Source organism: Bubalus bubalis, chromosome 11 (assembly GCF_019923935.1).
Source record: "Bubalus bubalis isolate 160015118507 breed Murrah chromosome 11, NDDB_SH_1, whole genome shotgun sequence".
Classification (NCBI taxonomy): domain Eukaryota; kingdom Metazoa; phylum Chordata; class Mammalia; order Artiodactyla; family Bovidae; genus Bubalus; species Bubalus bubalis.
In genome coordinates this window covers 76735618-76748373 of record NC_059167.1, presented here as the reverse complement: position 1 = coordinate 76748373, position 12756 = coordinate 76735618, and the positions used below count along the sequence as shown (strand labels likewise).

General features: G+C 45.5%; 1 protein-coding gene across 1 annotated transcript; it reads right to left on the bottom strand.

The window, feature by feature from the left end:
- Nucleotides 1-4167: 4167 nt before the first annotated feature.
- Nucleotides 4168-10752, bottom strand: LOC102416061 (purine nucleoside phosphorylase). The gene is made up of 6 exons (XM_006048382.4): nt 10594-10752; nt 8246-8415; nt 6194-6297; nt 5814-5989; nt 5532-5722; nt 4168-4808 (listed from the first exon to the last, which is right to left on the bottom strand). Exons 1-6 carry the CDS (start codon nt 10602-10604, stop codon nt 4591-4593), a joined length of 870 nt encoding a protein of 289 aa, XP_006048444.2. The 5' UTR covers nt 10605-10752; the 3' UTR covers nt 4168-4590.
- Between the last annotated feature and the right edge of the window lie 2004 nt (nt 10753-12756).

Below are 12756 nucleotides of genomic sequence, written 5' to 3'. Positions count from 1 at the left end.
TTTGAAAAGATGTCCACCACCCTCACCCCACAGTCACCAGCACCTTAAATAAAGCAAATTATCCTTTCTATCAGCCTGGCCTGTCTATTGGCTTTTGAGCAGCCAGGGGTAGCAAAGCCTTTGACTGTGTGGATCACAATAAACTGTGGAAAATCCTGAAAGAGATGGGAATATCAGACCACCTGACCTGCCTCTTGAGAAACCTGTATGCAGGTCAGGAAGCAACAGTTAGAACTGGACATAGAACAACAGACTGGTTCCAAATAGGGAAAGGAGTATGTCAAGGCTGTATATTGTCACCCTGCTTATTTAACTTATATGCAGAGTACATCATGAGAAATGTTGGAGGAACCTTTCTCTCAGTTCCTCATGAGGCTGGAGGAAGCACAAGCTAGAATCAAGATTGCCTGAAGAAATATCAATAACCTCAAATATGCAGTGACACCACCCTTATGGCAGAAAGGGGAAGAAATATCAATAACCTCAGATATGCAGATGACACCACCCTTATGGCAGAAAGGGAAGAGGAATTAAGGAGCCTCTTGATGAAAATGAAAGAGGAGAGTGAAAAAGTTGGCTTAAAACTCAACATTCAGAAAACTAAGATCATGGCATCTGGTCCCATCACTTCATGGCAGATAGAAGGGAAAACCGTGGAAACAGTGGCTGACTTTATTTTTCTGGGCTCCAAAATCACTGCAGATGGTGATTGCAGCCATGAAATTAAAAGATGCTTACTCCTTGGAAGGAAAGTTATGACCAACCTATACAGCATATTAAAAAGCAGAGACATTACTTTGCCAACAAAGGTCCGTCTAGTCAAGGCTATGGTTTTTCCAGTGGTCATGTATGGATGTGAGAGTTGGACTATAAAGAAAGCTGAGTGCCAAAGAATTGATGCTTTTGAACTGTGGTGTTAGAGAAGACTCTTGAGAGTCCCTTGGACTGCAAGGAGATCCAACCAGTCCATTCTAAAGGAGATCAGTCCTGGGTGTTCATTAGAAGGACTGATGCTGAGGCTGAAACTCCAATACTTTGGCCACCTCATGCGAAGAGCTGACTCATTGGAAAAGACCCTGATGCTGGGAAGGATTGAGGGCAGGAGGAGAAGGGGACGACAGAGGATGAGATGGTTGAATGGCATCATCGACTCGATGGACATGGGTTTGGGTAGACTCCGGGAGTTGGTGATGGACAGGGAGGCCTGGCATGCTGCGGTTTATGGGGTCGCAAAGAGTCAGACACGACTGAGCGACTGAACTGAACTGAACTGAGGAGGGTAGCATGGGGTAAGGGGTGGGCAGGGTACAGAATGATAGCTAAAGGGTACAGATTTCCCTTAGAGGTGATGAAAGTGTTCTAAAATGGACTCTGATGATGGCTGATTGTGCATATCCGCATATATACTAAAAATCATTGAATTACACACTTAAATGGATGAATTTTATCGTATGTGAATTATATCTCAGTTTTTGTTTTTTAAATTGAAGACACTTTGTGTTCATGTTTCTTTCCAACCTATATCCCCTTGAACCTAGAATTCTAGGGATTTAGAATTAGTAATTATTACTATTACTTGCCTGTACCTACTTTCCTTGTCATAGCTTAGTTTGTACTATAAAAAATACACAATTTTCTGTCACCGTGAAAGTATATTTAATGTCCTAACATGAATACAGTAATATATACTTGTATAAAGTAGGTGAGTCCTACTTTTTGTACTTAGATCTAAGTAATTAGACTTTGGAATTAGGACATTAAATGCATAATCTTCCTTATTAGCCTAGTATTTTATTATGAAATACATGACACCTTCTAAATCTAAAAGGCTAGAGGGACTTCCTTGGTGGTCCAGTGGTTAAGACTCCACATTTCCACTGCAGGAGGCATGGATTCTACCCCTGGTTAGGGAACTAAGATCCTGCATGCTGCACAGTGGCTACACACACACAAAGTGTAGATTCCCTTTAAAAACTCTAGAAATGCCCTTAAATAGTCCAAGTCTCTCTGGGACATATTTTTCAGATGGCACTATTCTAGTTCCTGACCCACCACACTGCAGATCTGGGGTATGAAAGGCCAGCACCAAAAATGCAGCCCTCCTCTAACCTCCAAATGCCCATCTGCTATGTCTCCATGTCTTCTGTTCTAGTCACACCTGTTCTGACAATGACCCATGAACATGCCTAGTGCTTTTCATTACTCTGTACTTTGGGTCACCCTCATGTGAAATCCTTTTCCTCCCTTTCAACCTTGAAGACTAAGCTCAAAGTTAAACAACCTTCCTCTCAGTAACCAATCCTCACAATCCAGTGTATAAAATCAGTTTGTCCTTTAGGCTCCCATAACATGTGACTTGTACCTATTTTATACCACCTTATATGGACAGGTAATAGCTTTGTAAATGCGTATTTCTACTGGCAGGAAGTGAAGAGGAACTAAAGAGCCTCTTGATCAGGGTGAAAGAGGAGAATGAAGAAGCTGGCTTCAAACTCAACATTAAAAAAACTAAGATCATGGCATCCAGTCCCATCACTTCAAGGGAAATAGAAGGGGGGAAGGTGGAAGCAGTGACAGATTTTACTTTCTTGGGCTCCAAAATCACTGCAGACAGTGACTGCCGTCATGAAATTAAAAGACACTTGTTCACTGGAAGGAAACTATGACAAACCTAGAAAGTGTATTAAGAAGCAGAGACATCACTTTGCCAACAAAATTCCACCAAAGCTATGGTTTTCCCAGTAGTCACATAAGGATGTGAGAGTTGGATCATAAGGAAGACTGAGCACCAAAGAATTGATGCTTTTGAATTGTGTTGCTAAAGAAGACTCTTGAAAGTCCCCTGGACTGCAAGATCAAACCAGTCAATCCCAAAGAAAATCAGTCCTGAATATTCATTGGAAGGACTGATACTGAAGCAGAAGCTCCAATATTTTGGCCACCTGATGTGAAAACCAGATTCACTGGGAAAAACTCTGATGTTGGGAAAGATGGAAGGCAAAAGAAGGGGGCAGCAGAGGATGAGTTGGTTGGATGGCATCACAGACTCAACAGACATGAGTTTGAGCAAACTCCAGGAGACAGTGAAGCCTGGTGTGCCGCAGTCCATGGGGTTCCAGAGTCGAAAACCACTTGGAGACTGAACAAAATTTCTGTAGGGCACTGTAAGGCCCTTGAGAGGAAAAGACCATTTTTATATTCTGAACTTAACATTCTCTTAGCTAACGGTGTTAAACAAATATTCAATAACTTGATGAAAAGAAGAATGGATGAAAGGAAGAGTAGTCATACTGCCCCTGCAGGATGCTTTTTGTGTTGGATTCAGTTAAGTAGGTCAGTTACCAAACAAAGGATTATTTCTAAGAGTTCTGAAAAGCTTTCCTGCCAAAATTTTTCTTCCATATTATACTACTACTAATTGAAATGTTACCACTATTGGAGGCTCACCCAGCTCTATCCTCTATCAAAAGGCAAACATGCCAGCCAGCTGAAGGCAAGCTAATAAGCACAGAGTTCAGTGAGCCAATGAGTCATGCCTGGGCTTACGTCACAGGAAGGTTCTGATCAAGTAGAGTGAAAAGGCTAACGCCCATGAAGAAAACAATAGGAGGAAAAGGGCTGCTCCAAGAGAAGAGGCCAGGGTATGAGTCAGCCTCGCAAGGGCTGGCAGCACTCTCATCAGCGGTGGCGTGGCGGGCAGCAGAGAAAAGGGTACTTGCCATTGCACTGTGAGAATGGAGTGAAGGAGTGTATGGCTGCTGTGAATTATGGCAGGTGTTTGGATGAGGGAACCGAAGGAAATCAATAGGAAATACAACTAGGGCTTAACAAGGAAGTGGCAACTATGGAACACAAGCTGAGGTCAGTGAACTAATTCAGATATTCATGAGTAGACAGAAACTACCAGAAATCAAAGGGGCAGAGGAAGACTGATCCGAGGGAAGTCGCCATCATGTGCCCGAAGTTAACCTTTCCTATCTTCTAGCACTTCCTCTCACTTTCACCTCTTTGCCTTTCCTTCATCCTACCCCGAATTCACATACCACCTCATCTCAGCTCTTCGCTGTCTGAGAAGCAGAGTCGAACAAAATACGGGCTCATGATTGGTTCCATGTCACTCTCGGTCCATATCCCAACCTTATCCCAAATCACATAAAAATGAAGAAATTATTTCATCTTTCTCTTTATTCAAAATACAAAAGCGTAAAAATCCAAAAGGAATAATAGGCTGTTCCCTGTATGGTCTCCAATGTTCTGAGGAGGCAGAACTGAGCCCCGAGGAATGTGAGAGGACCATCTTAAGCCAGTAATAGTTACTGTGCTGAGCTCGAGGGCCCCAAACCAAAGCCCGGGATGTGTGCTAGGGCTGGGGCTCCAGTTCTTGAAGAGGAATAGGAGTGGAAATCATTTTGAGATGACAAACCGACCAGAAGAGGGCTCAGCACCAGTAAGGTCTGGTGGGAGAGGCAGGGAAGGTGACCCTCCTTTCTGCTGTCACCTAAAGCAGAGGCGTGTGACTCCAGCAAGGGCTGAAGTAAGCAGCGGCTCCTCGGATCCCATAATGGAGAGGCCAACCCACTCCGGGGCTGGTTAATTGGTGTGCCCCGGCAGTGGAATGCTAGCCATAAGAAGGGAGACAAACTGCTCTAATTTCTGTGCAGCTTGCTTCCCAGCCTCTAGTACTTCCTCGTGATTGGCCTTCGCCCGGCTTTCATAATCCATGATGACCTTGTTTGTGATGAGTGAGAAGCCAAAGACTCGAAGTCCACAGTGTCTTGCGACTATAACTTCTGGTACTGTGCTCATGCCTGACGTGAAGAAAGAGGGAAACCAACTGTCAGAATCCCCAAATGACCCTTAGCCTCACCTCCATTCATCACCTCGTTGACAATTCGACACTAAGAAAACGTCCAAAGGAGCAGCTAAACTAGTGTCAAGCTTAGGTTGTTCTGTGTTACCCAAGAGTTGGGCTTCAGGGGGCTTTACACATTTCTTATAATATCACTGTTGCAATACTTTATTTCTATCTCTGCTTGTGATCATTTTAAAGTCAGTTCTAACGTTGCAATTCTATTTTCTAGCCAGAGGTATAAAAGGTGCCTATGATATTTGTTAAAATAATCAAAAACAGTTATAACACAGTGGACAGTTCTCACATTAGCATTACACTGGTTAAAGTCCTTGGTGCTGGGTGGTGGGTTGAGGCCACAGTGCAAACCTCCCAATCCCTTTAAAGTCAGTAAATTCAATCTTTCCTTAAAGCAGACCCCTCCTTCAGTGTATCAGCTAAATCTACCATCTTTTACTCTTTTCCAACCTATTTTACCAGGATCCTCTCTTCAAGCCTCCAAGTCAAGAGAGTTCCCTAGCAATCAGGTGTTTAAGACTCTGTGCTTCCAATGCAGGGACTGCAGATTCAATCCCCCATTGGGGAACTAAGATCCCACATGCCCTGCAGAGCAGCCAAAAAAAAGACAAAACAAAAAAGTCTCCCCAAATTACGAAGCCACCAGCCAAGTTCCCTTTCTCACCAACAGCATCCGCCCCTAGCTTCTGCAGCAGGCGACACTCTGCCACAGTCTCAAAATTGGGGCCCCCCAACATCACGTAGGTGCCTTCCTGTAACTCTCTTTGCTCCCCCATTTGTTTCCAGGTACTGTGAGCTTGCTGCCTCATATCCCGGTCGTAGGCATCAGACATGGCAGGGAAACGAACTCCAAACCTAGAGCACAGGTTGGATTATGTCAGATTAATGGAATTCAGGGAGCTCTCCCAAGCTGACCCATCTAAACAAAAAGAAGCAGGATAGATACCTTTCCTCATTGGGCCCTCTGAGAGGGTTCTCACCACTGAAACCAGGTAGGTTGATGTGATCACGGATCAGCATGATATCGCCAACCTCAAATTTGGGGTTGAGCCCTCCAGCTGCGTTGGTGACCACTAGGGTCTCCACACCCAGAAGCTGGAAGACCCTCACTGGGAATGTCACCTTAGAAGCGAAAGATAAAACATCAGAGAGTTTTCTTTAAAATTTTACCAATACACCCATGCAGATAAACATGACATACATCATGAAAGAAGAGAAAGGAGGGGACCAAAAATCTACCTTGCCTAAGCAGCTAGGTAGTAAAATAGGAGAGAGAGCTCTATCTCCCTTCTTCCAGACCCAATCAGGCTTGTGCCCCTGTTTTACCTTCCAGAGCGGGTAGCCTTCATACATGTGGAACCTGCCCTGCATCATCACACAGGCTCTGCCATTCAAGATCCCAAACACCAGTCGACCAGCATGACCTGGCACTGTATACAGAAAAGAGAAGGAAATGCATGGAATGATGCTTTCATACAACACGTATCCCCTGAGCACCTACACTGGCCCGACTCACTGTGTTCAACATGTGAGGGTATAATTAACCAACAGAAAACATCATCCTCTCCACTCTCAGAAAGTTTAAGTCTGCTGGGGGTGTGCTCAGTCGCTTCAGTCGTGTCCAGCTCTTTGTGACCCTATGGACTGTAGCCTGCCAGGCTCCTCTGTCCATGGGGCTCTCTGGGCAAGAATAATACTGGAGTCGGTTGCCATTCCCTTCTCCAGGGGATCTTCCCGACTTAGGGACTGAATCAGGGTCTCCTGTACTGCAGGTGGATTCTTTACTACTGAACCACCAGGGAAGCCACTGTGGGGGAGACAGAAATTAATCATAAACTTAGATACCAGTACACTCTGAGATTAGAGTGATGGGGGTAAAGATGTTTAATGTGAATATACACCAGTTACTTTTTAAAGACCTTTAAAAGAATGAGAAAGACATAAGGCAAGAGAATAAAAGAAATAAGTGGGTAATAGAATAGTGGGTAAAAATAGAGTAACTGGGTAATAATGAATGCAGTGAGTGTTGTAATCATAGACCTCTGTTTCAAAATGCATATTCTTATAAACATAACTAAGCTATATGCTTCCTCACTTGTGAAAGGAAGCTCATGGTATAGCCTAGCTTCCTAAAAAGGCTATGCACAAGGAAAGGAGCTGACACTGGACCCATACAAATCTTTTTTTGTGACTCACAAAATAGTCCCGTGGGAATACATGCCCTGTATGTGAGAGGTAGGGGCATGGGACTGCAAAGATAACTCCTCACACAGACATAGTAACAATTATTACTATTTCTCTCATCTAACATTTCTAAAGGGAATGAATGGTCTGGGAGAAGAACCAAAACAAAGAGGGAGAGTTCAGGGGGTACTCAGAGATTGAGGAGCATATAAAAAAGTTACCTGTAATAGAGCAGAGGTGATACAGTTAGGAAAACCCAAAGAGAGTATAAAAAATAAGTTGACAAAATTTAAAATTAATAATAAACCAACAGAAGTTAGTCCTGAGAAATTAATAATTAAACCAAATAAACTACCCTTGTCTTTGGCCAAGTAAACTTGGCCGTTTCTCACCTGACCCTCCTCTAAGCCTCACACTTGGCATGAGAAACCTGCTCAATCAGGGATGGAACCCAGTCCCTGCAGTGAACTGTGGAGTGTTAGCCACTGGACTTCCAGGGAAGTCTGGCCTTGGAGCTTCTGGCTGCTATTGAGATGCTGGATACACTCTCCTCAGATCCCTCAGAGCTCCACTGTGCATAGGGGGCCCTTCCCCACCCACAACAAAGGTCAGTGTGAAGCGAGTCTTGTGTTTTCATATATTACCTGGGTATTTGTCTGCGAGAACATGGCAGTCAGTGTGTTCATTTGCTGGTATGTAGCAGTGTGTGCCTTATTCTAGGACTGGAGCCAGAGCTGGGGAGACTGAGAATGGTAGGAACACACAAGATAGGGTGAGGGTGGGGGGCTGACTTTGTCCCGGGAGGTTACAGGCACTTCTTTTTCCACTTAGGATGCAGACTGAAAGAAATGAGTGAGGTGTATGAGGATGTGCTGACCACGGTGTGTGTGGGGGAAAAGGATGTCTATGGGAAGTGATGTAAAGCTTTAAGGAACTGAGTCCTTAGGCATAGGAAATATGTCATCATACAGTACCATTGACACACACACATGCTCTGCCTGTTAAAATGTTTCTACTGGAGGACTTTCTTTCTAAAGTCATTCTGATTCTTGATGGGTTTTTCCCCTCTTTCACAACAGTTGTTGCTCGGCAAATGCTATAGAGGATACCCAGGATCAGGTATAGAAGCGTTGCCCTCCCATCACAATCCCATCAGAATCCCTCAGTCTCATCCCCCCTTCCCTTTGCCAGTACCTGTACTTTGGGGAAAGTTTGGTATTTCACTGTAGTCAAAGGTCTGGGCTTGAGTCAATCTGTTAACCAGACCTCCTAACCCAGAACCACAGATCACTGCCACTTGAGGTCGCTGTTTGGTGTGAGACAAAAGCCATTTTGCAGTGTCTTGATAATCTTCATATGTAAATCTAGCAGGAAAAAATGGAGAACCAAAGTGAGATTCACTCCCAACCCAAGAGTATCATAAAATAATAACATTCAGTGTAGAAAGGCTGACAGGGGTACCAAGATGACAAGGGATACAGAAGTTGGCCAAGGAGCTAGACCAAGCTACTGCACAAAGAAGCAAATCCAGGCCACAATTCTGGTTGTCAAGAGCTGGGGGAGAACTGCCTGTGTAAGTTTCTCAGCAGCAGCTTGTGAACACTACAGACTCTGGAGCCCACCTCTACAGATTGATCATTCTGGGGAGAGGCCCCACAATCTCTATTTCTTACAAAAGTGCCTCAGGTAATTTTCATCCGAAAACCAGGTTTCATAATTCTGGCCTAAGGGAAGCAGAACTCTATCTGGATTCTAGTCCCAATTTTGTCTTTTTAAGCAAGTCAACTTGTGCTTCTAATTCTTTTCTCTAGGGTAAAGCAAGGGAATGTGATTGGCCTCACCTATTGTATAGGCTCTGTTTGAAAATAAATTAAAAACTTGCTAACAAGCTCCAAAGACCTTTGAGTCCATAAAATCATGGTATAGGTCCACAGAACTTGAACCTTTTTTTTTTCTTTTTTTTTTTCTTTTTTTTTTTACAACTCTTCCCCCTGCCTGTATTTTTCCTCCCTGCCTTCTCCCATCTTTCCTTCTCTTCACTAAGATCCAAGGTCCTTTGCCCTTCAGAGACCTAAAGACATAACCAGACACCCCCAAGAATCAACTGGGAATTTTTCTCACAATTCTAGTCGAATTCTCTCATATTTATCTGGAAAAAAACAAGAAGGGAGGTGGGGAGACTGAGGTGTGACAGAGCTGAACACAACTAACTAACCAAACCGCCAAAGGAAAACTTTTTTTTTTTTTCCCAAAGTACTGCCTTGGAAACTAGATGACTCTACCATACACTGGGCTATGCTATGCTATGCTAAGTCACTTTAGTCGTGTCCAACTCTGTGCGACCCCATAGACGGCAGCCCAACAGGCTCTTCCGTCGCTGGGATTCTCCAGGCAAGAACACTGGAGTGGGTTGCCATTTCCTTCTCCAGTGCATGAAAGTGAAAACTGAAAGTGAAAGTGAAGTCGTGTCCGACTCTTAGCGACCCCATGGATTGCAGCCCACCAGGCTCCTCCGTCCATGGGATTTTCCAAGCAAGAGTACCGGAGTGGGGTGCCATTGCCTTCTCCGATACACTGGGCTACCCTTAGGCAAGTAGCTGGGCAAGGGACTAGGTGGGGGCAATAGAACTGGGGTCAAAGGCTGATGGAGATGAGAAAAGCAGTGAGATGGTAAAAATTAATCAAATATCATCCCCAAAAGGTGCAAAGGAAAGGAAAATAATTGTGAAGCCCTGGCCCATCAAGCACGTCCGAGCCACAGTTTACAGGACTTCCTCATTAGCCATCAATATCCCAAAATGCCCCGAATCCCTGGGCACCCTGAAGCCACCGTGATCCCTAACGCTGGGTAGGGATTTCAAGGACAAAAGCAGAAATAAAGGTTTTCAAAGGCAAGGGCGCAAGGGAGTGCGGGGTGGGATGTATGGGTGGGGGAGGGGTGGCAGGGAATGGGAAGGATCTGTCATGAGTAAGAATTTCGTTTTCTTGGAGAGGCCATCCGCAACTTAACTGGACCTCCAACTAGGAGGGAAGAGAAGTGTTCGCGAGGGACGAGGAGTACTCTCTCCTCCGAAGGACGAACTCTAGATACGGGCACCAAAAGTACCTCGCGGCTTTACCCACACTCTCGAATCGGAATCAGTGAGGAGCATATGGGTTAAGAAGACCCCTTCCTCGATATGTGGGGTGGAGAAGCACGCTCTGTCTATACTCGCTTCAATAAGTGCGCGGCCCAGCGCACGCACACACACACCGGCTCCTTTAGGGAGTAGTCCACGGTTTACTAACCCATCCCCTTCCTGCTCTGATGGCGCCACCCTGCTCGATTCCCGCGCGCGCCCCTGCCAGGGCCGGCCGCACCACCGCTCTGCTGCTTTGCCCCTGATACCATGCTCCGAGCCAGGCCTCTCTGAATCTCCGGGGCACTCGTTCCCTCTCTTGGCAATCTCGAGACCCAGAGTGCTGTGTTTTCAGGGCTCGAAGATAGCCATTTCCTCTCCCCAGGGTCCTCCTGGATCCCCTGGGCCTCGTCCCCGCCTTACCCATTCTCCATGGTCCCGAAGACGCCCTCTCGATGAGTTTGCCCTTCTCGGTTCGAATCTGCTCCGCTGAGCTGAGCTGGCTTCAGTCACAGAGACTTACCCACCCAGAGGACTGTTGGCACCGCGCTGGCTCATTATATCCCCAGCGCCAGAGTCCCCAGCCAATGGCAAGCGAGTACGCAGCCATTGGCTGCGTCTCCATGGTGACCCGCCCGGACTCAATAGCCCCGGGCAAGCCTGTAAATCTAATAGGAGTTCTTTCCAGCGGCAGTATCTTTCTCGAGCTGCACTTTACCTTAGGCAGAGGGGGAGGGGAGACCGGGCGGAGAGAGGTGGGAGCATCCACTGTTGTGCCTCTGCACCCAGTCCTTACAGCACGTCGGGTTTCCAGCTCGGAAGCCTGTGCGGGAAGAGGGCTAGAAGTCCGGGAGGAGAGCCTCTGACCATCTGTCTGCACCCCCATTCCTGACTGTGTCTACAGCAAATCATGAGAGATTTGAAAAGAGAAAAATTTAATCCTTAGATCCTGCAAACTCGAAATAAAATTAAGTAGCCTCTGTCTGAGTTCCTTCCTGAACAAAGGAAAAAGGGTGATTCTAAGAATCCGCCTGCAGTGTGAGAGACCTGGGTGCTGCTCCCTGAGTGGGAAGAGCCCCTGGAGAAGGGAACAGCTACCACTCCAGTATTCTGGTCTGGAGAATTCCGTGGACAGTATAGTCCCTGCACTGGAGAAGAGAGTGGCAAACCACTTCAGTATTCTTCACTTGAGAACCCCGTGAACACGTGACACTGAAAGATGAACTCCCGGTGCCCAATATACAGGGCACCTACTTACTGAGTATAGTCCATGAGGTCACCAAGAGAACAAGACTGAGCAAATTTCACTAGCCATTAGGCTGATCTGGAGGTTATAGGATTTGGAAAAACATATAGCCCTACCTTAGAGACTATAGGCTGCCTCAGGCCAAATTACAAGGAGGGAGCACAGCCCCACCCATAAGCAGAAAATTGGATTCAAGATTTATTGAGCATGGCCCTGCCCTTCAGAGCAAGACTCAGTTTTCCCCAGAGCCAGTCCCTCCCATCAGGAAGCTTGCACAAGCCTTTTATCCTCATCCATCAGAGGGCAGACAGAATGAAAACCACAATCACAAAAACTAACCAAAATGATCACATGGATCACAGCCTTCTGTAACTCAGTGAAACTATAAGCCAGGCGGGGTAGGGCCACCCTAGACAGATGAGTCATGGTGGAACGTTCTGACAAAATGTGGTCCATTGGAGAAGGGAATGGCAAAGCACTTCAGTGTTCTTGCCTTGAAAACCCCATGAACAGTATGAAAAGACAAAAAGATAAGACACTGAAAGATGAAGACTCCCAGATTGGTAGATGGTAGATACGCTGCTTGAGAAGAGAAGAGAAATAGCTCCAGAAAGAATGAAGAGGCTGAGCCAAAGCAGAACCTGGAATGTTAGGTCCATGAATCAAGGTAAATTGGAAGTGGTCAAATAGAAGATGGCAAGAATGAACATTAATCTTTTAGGAATCAGGGAACTAAAATGAATGGGAATGGATGAATTTAATTCGGAAGACCAACTACTGTGGGCAAGACTCTCTTAGAAGAAATGAAGTAGCCCTCATAGTCAACAAAAGAGTGTAAAATGCAATACTTGGATGCAATCTCAACCATGACCAGAATAGTCTCAGTTCGTTTCCAAGGCAAACCATTCAATATCACAGTAATCCAAGTCTATGTCCTGACCACTAATGTTGAAGAAGCTGATGTTGACTGGTTCTATGAAGACCTACAAGACCTTTTAGAACTAACACCAAGAAAAGATGTCCTTTTCATCATAGGGAATTAGAATGCAAAAGTAGGAAGTCAAAAGATACCAGGAGTAATGGGCAAGTTTGGCTTTGGAGTACAAAATGAAGCAGGGCAAAGGCTAACAGAGTTTTGACAAGAGAACGCACTGGCCACGGCAAACACATTCTTCCTACAACACAAGAAATGACTCTACACGTGGACATCACCAGATGGTCAATATCAAACTCTGATTTTATTTGCAGCTGAAGATGGAGAAGCTCTAAACAGTCAGCAAAAGCAAGACCTGGAGCTGACTGTGGCTCAGATCATGAGCTCCCTGTTGGAAAATCCAGGC

What these genes read in the sequence shown, in the direction of transcription:
- LOC102416061 (XM_006048382.4), bottom strand. An exon ending in AAACTTTCCCCAAAGTACAG is followed by an intron (nt 6,298 to 8,245) that starts GTACTGGCAAAG and finishes TTCTGTATACAG; the next exon opens with TGCCAGGTCATGCTGGTCGA. An exon ending in GCTAGGGGCGGATGCTGTTG is followed by an intron (nt 4,809 to 5,531) that starts GTGAGAAAGGGA and finishes TCTTCACGTCAG; the next exon opens with GCATGAGCACAGTACCAGAA.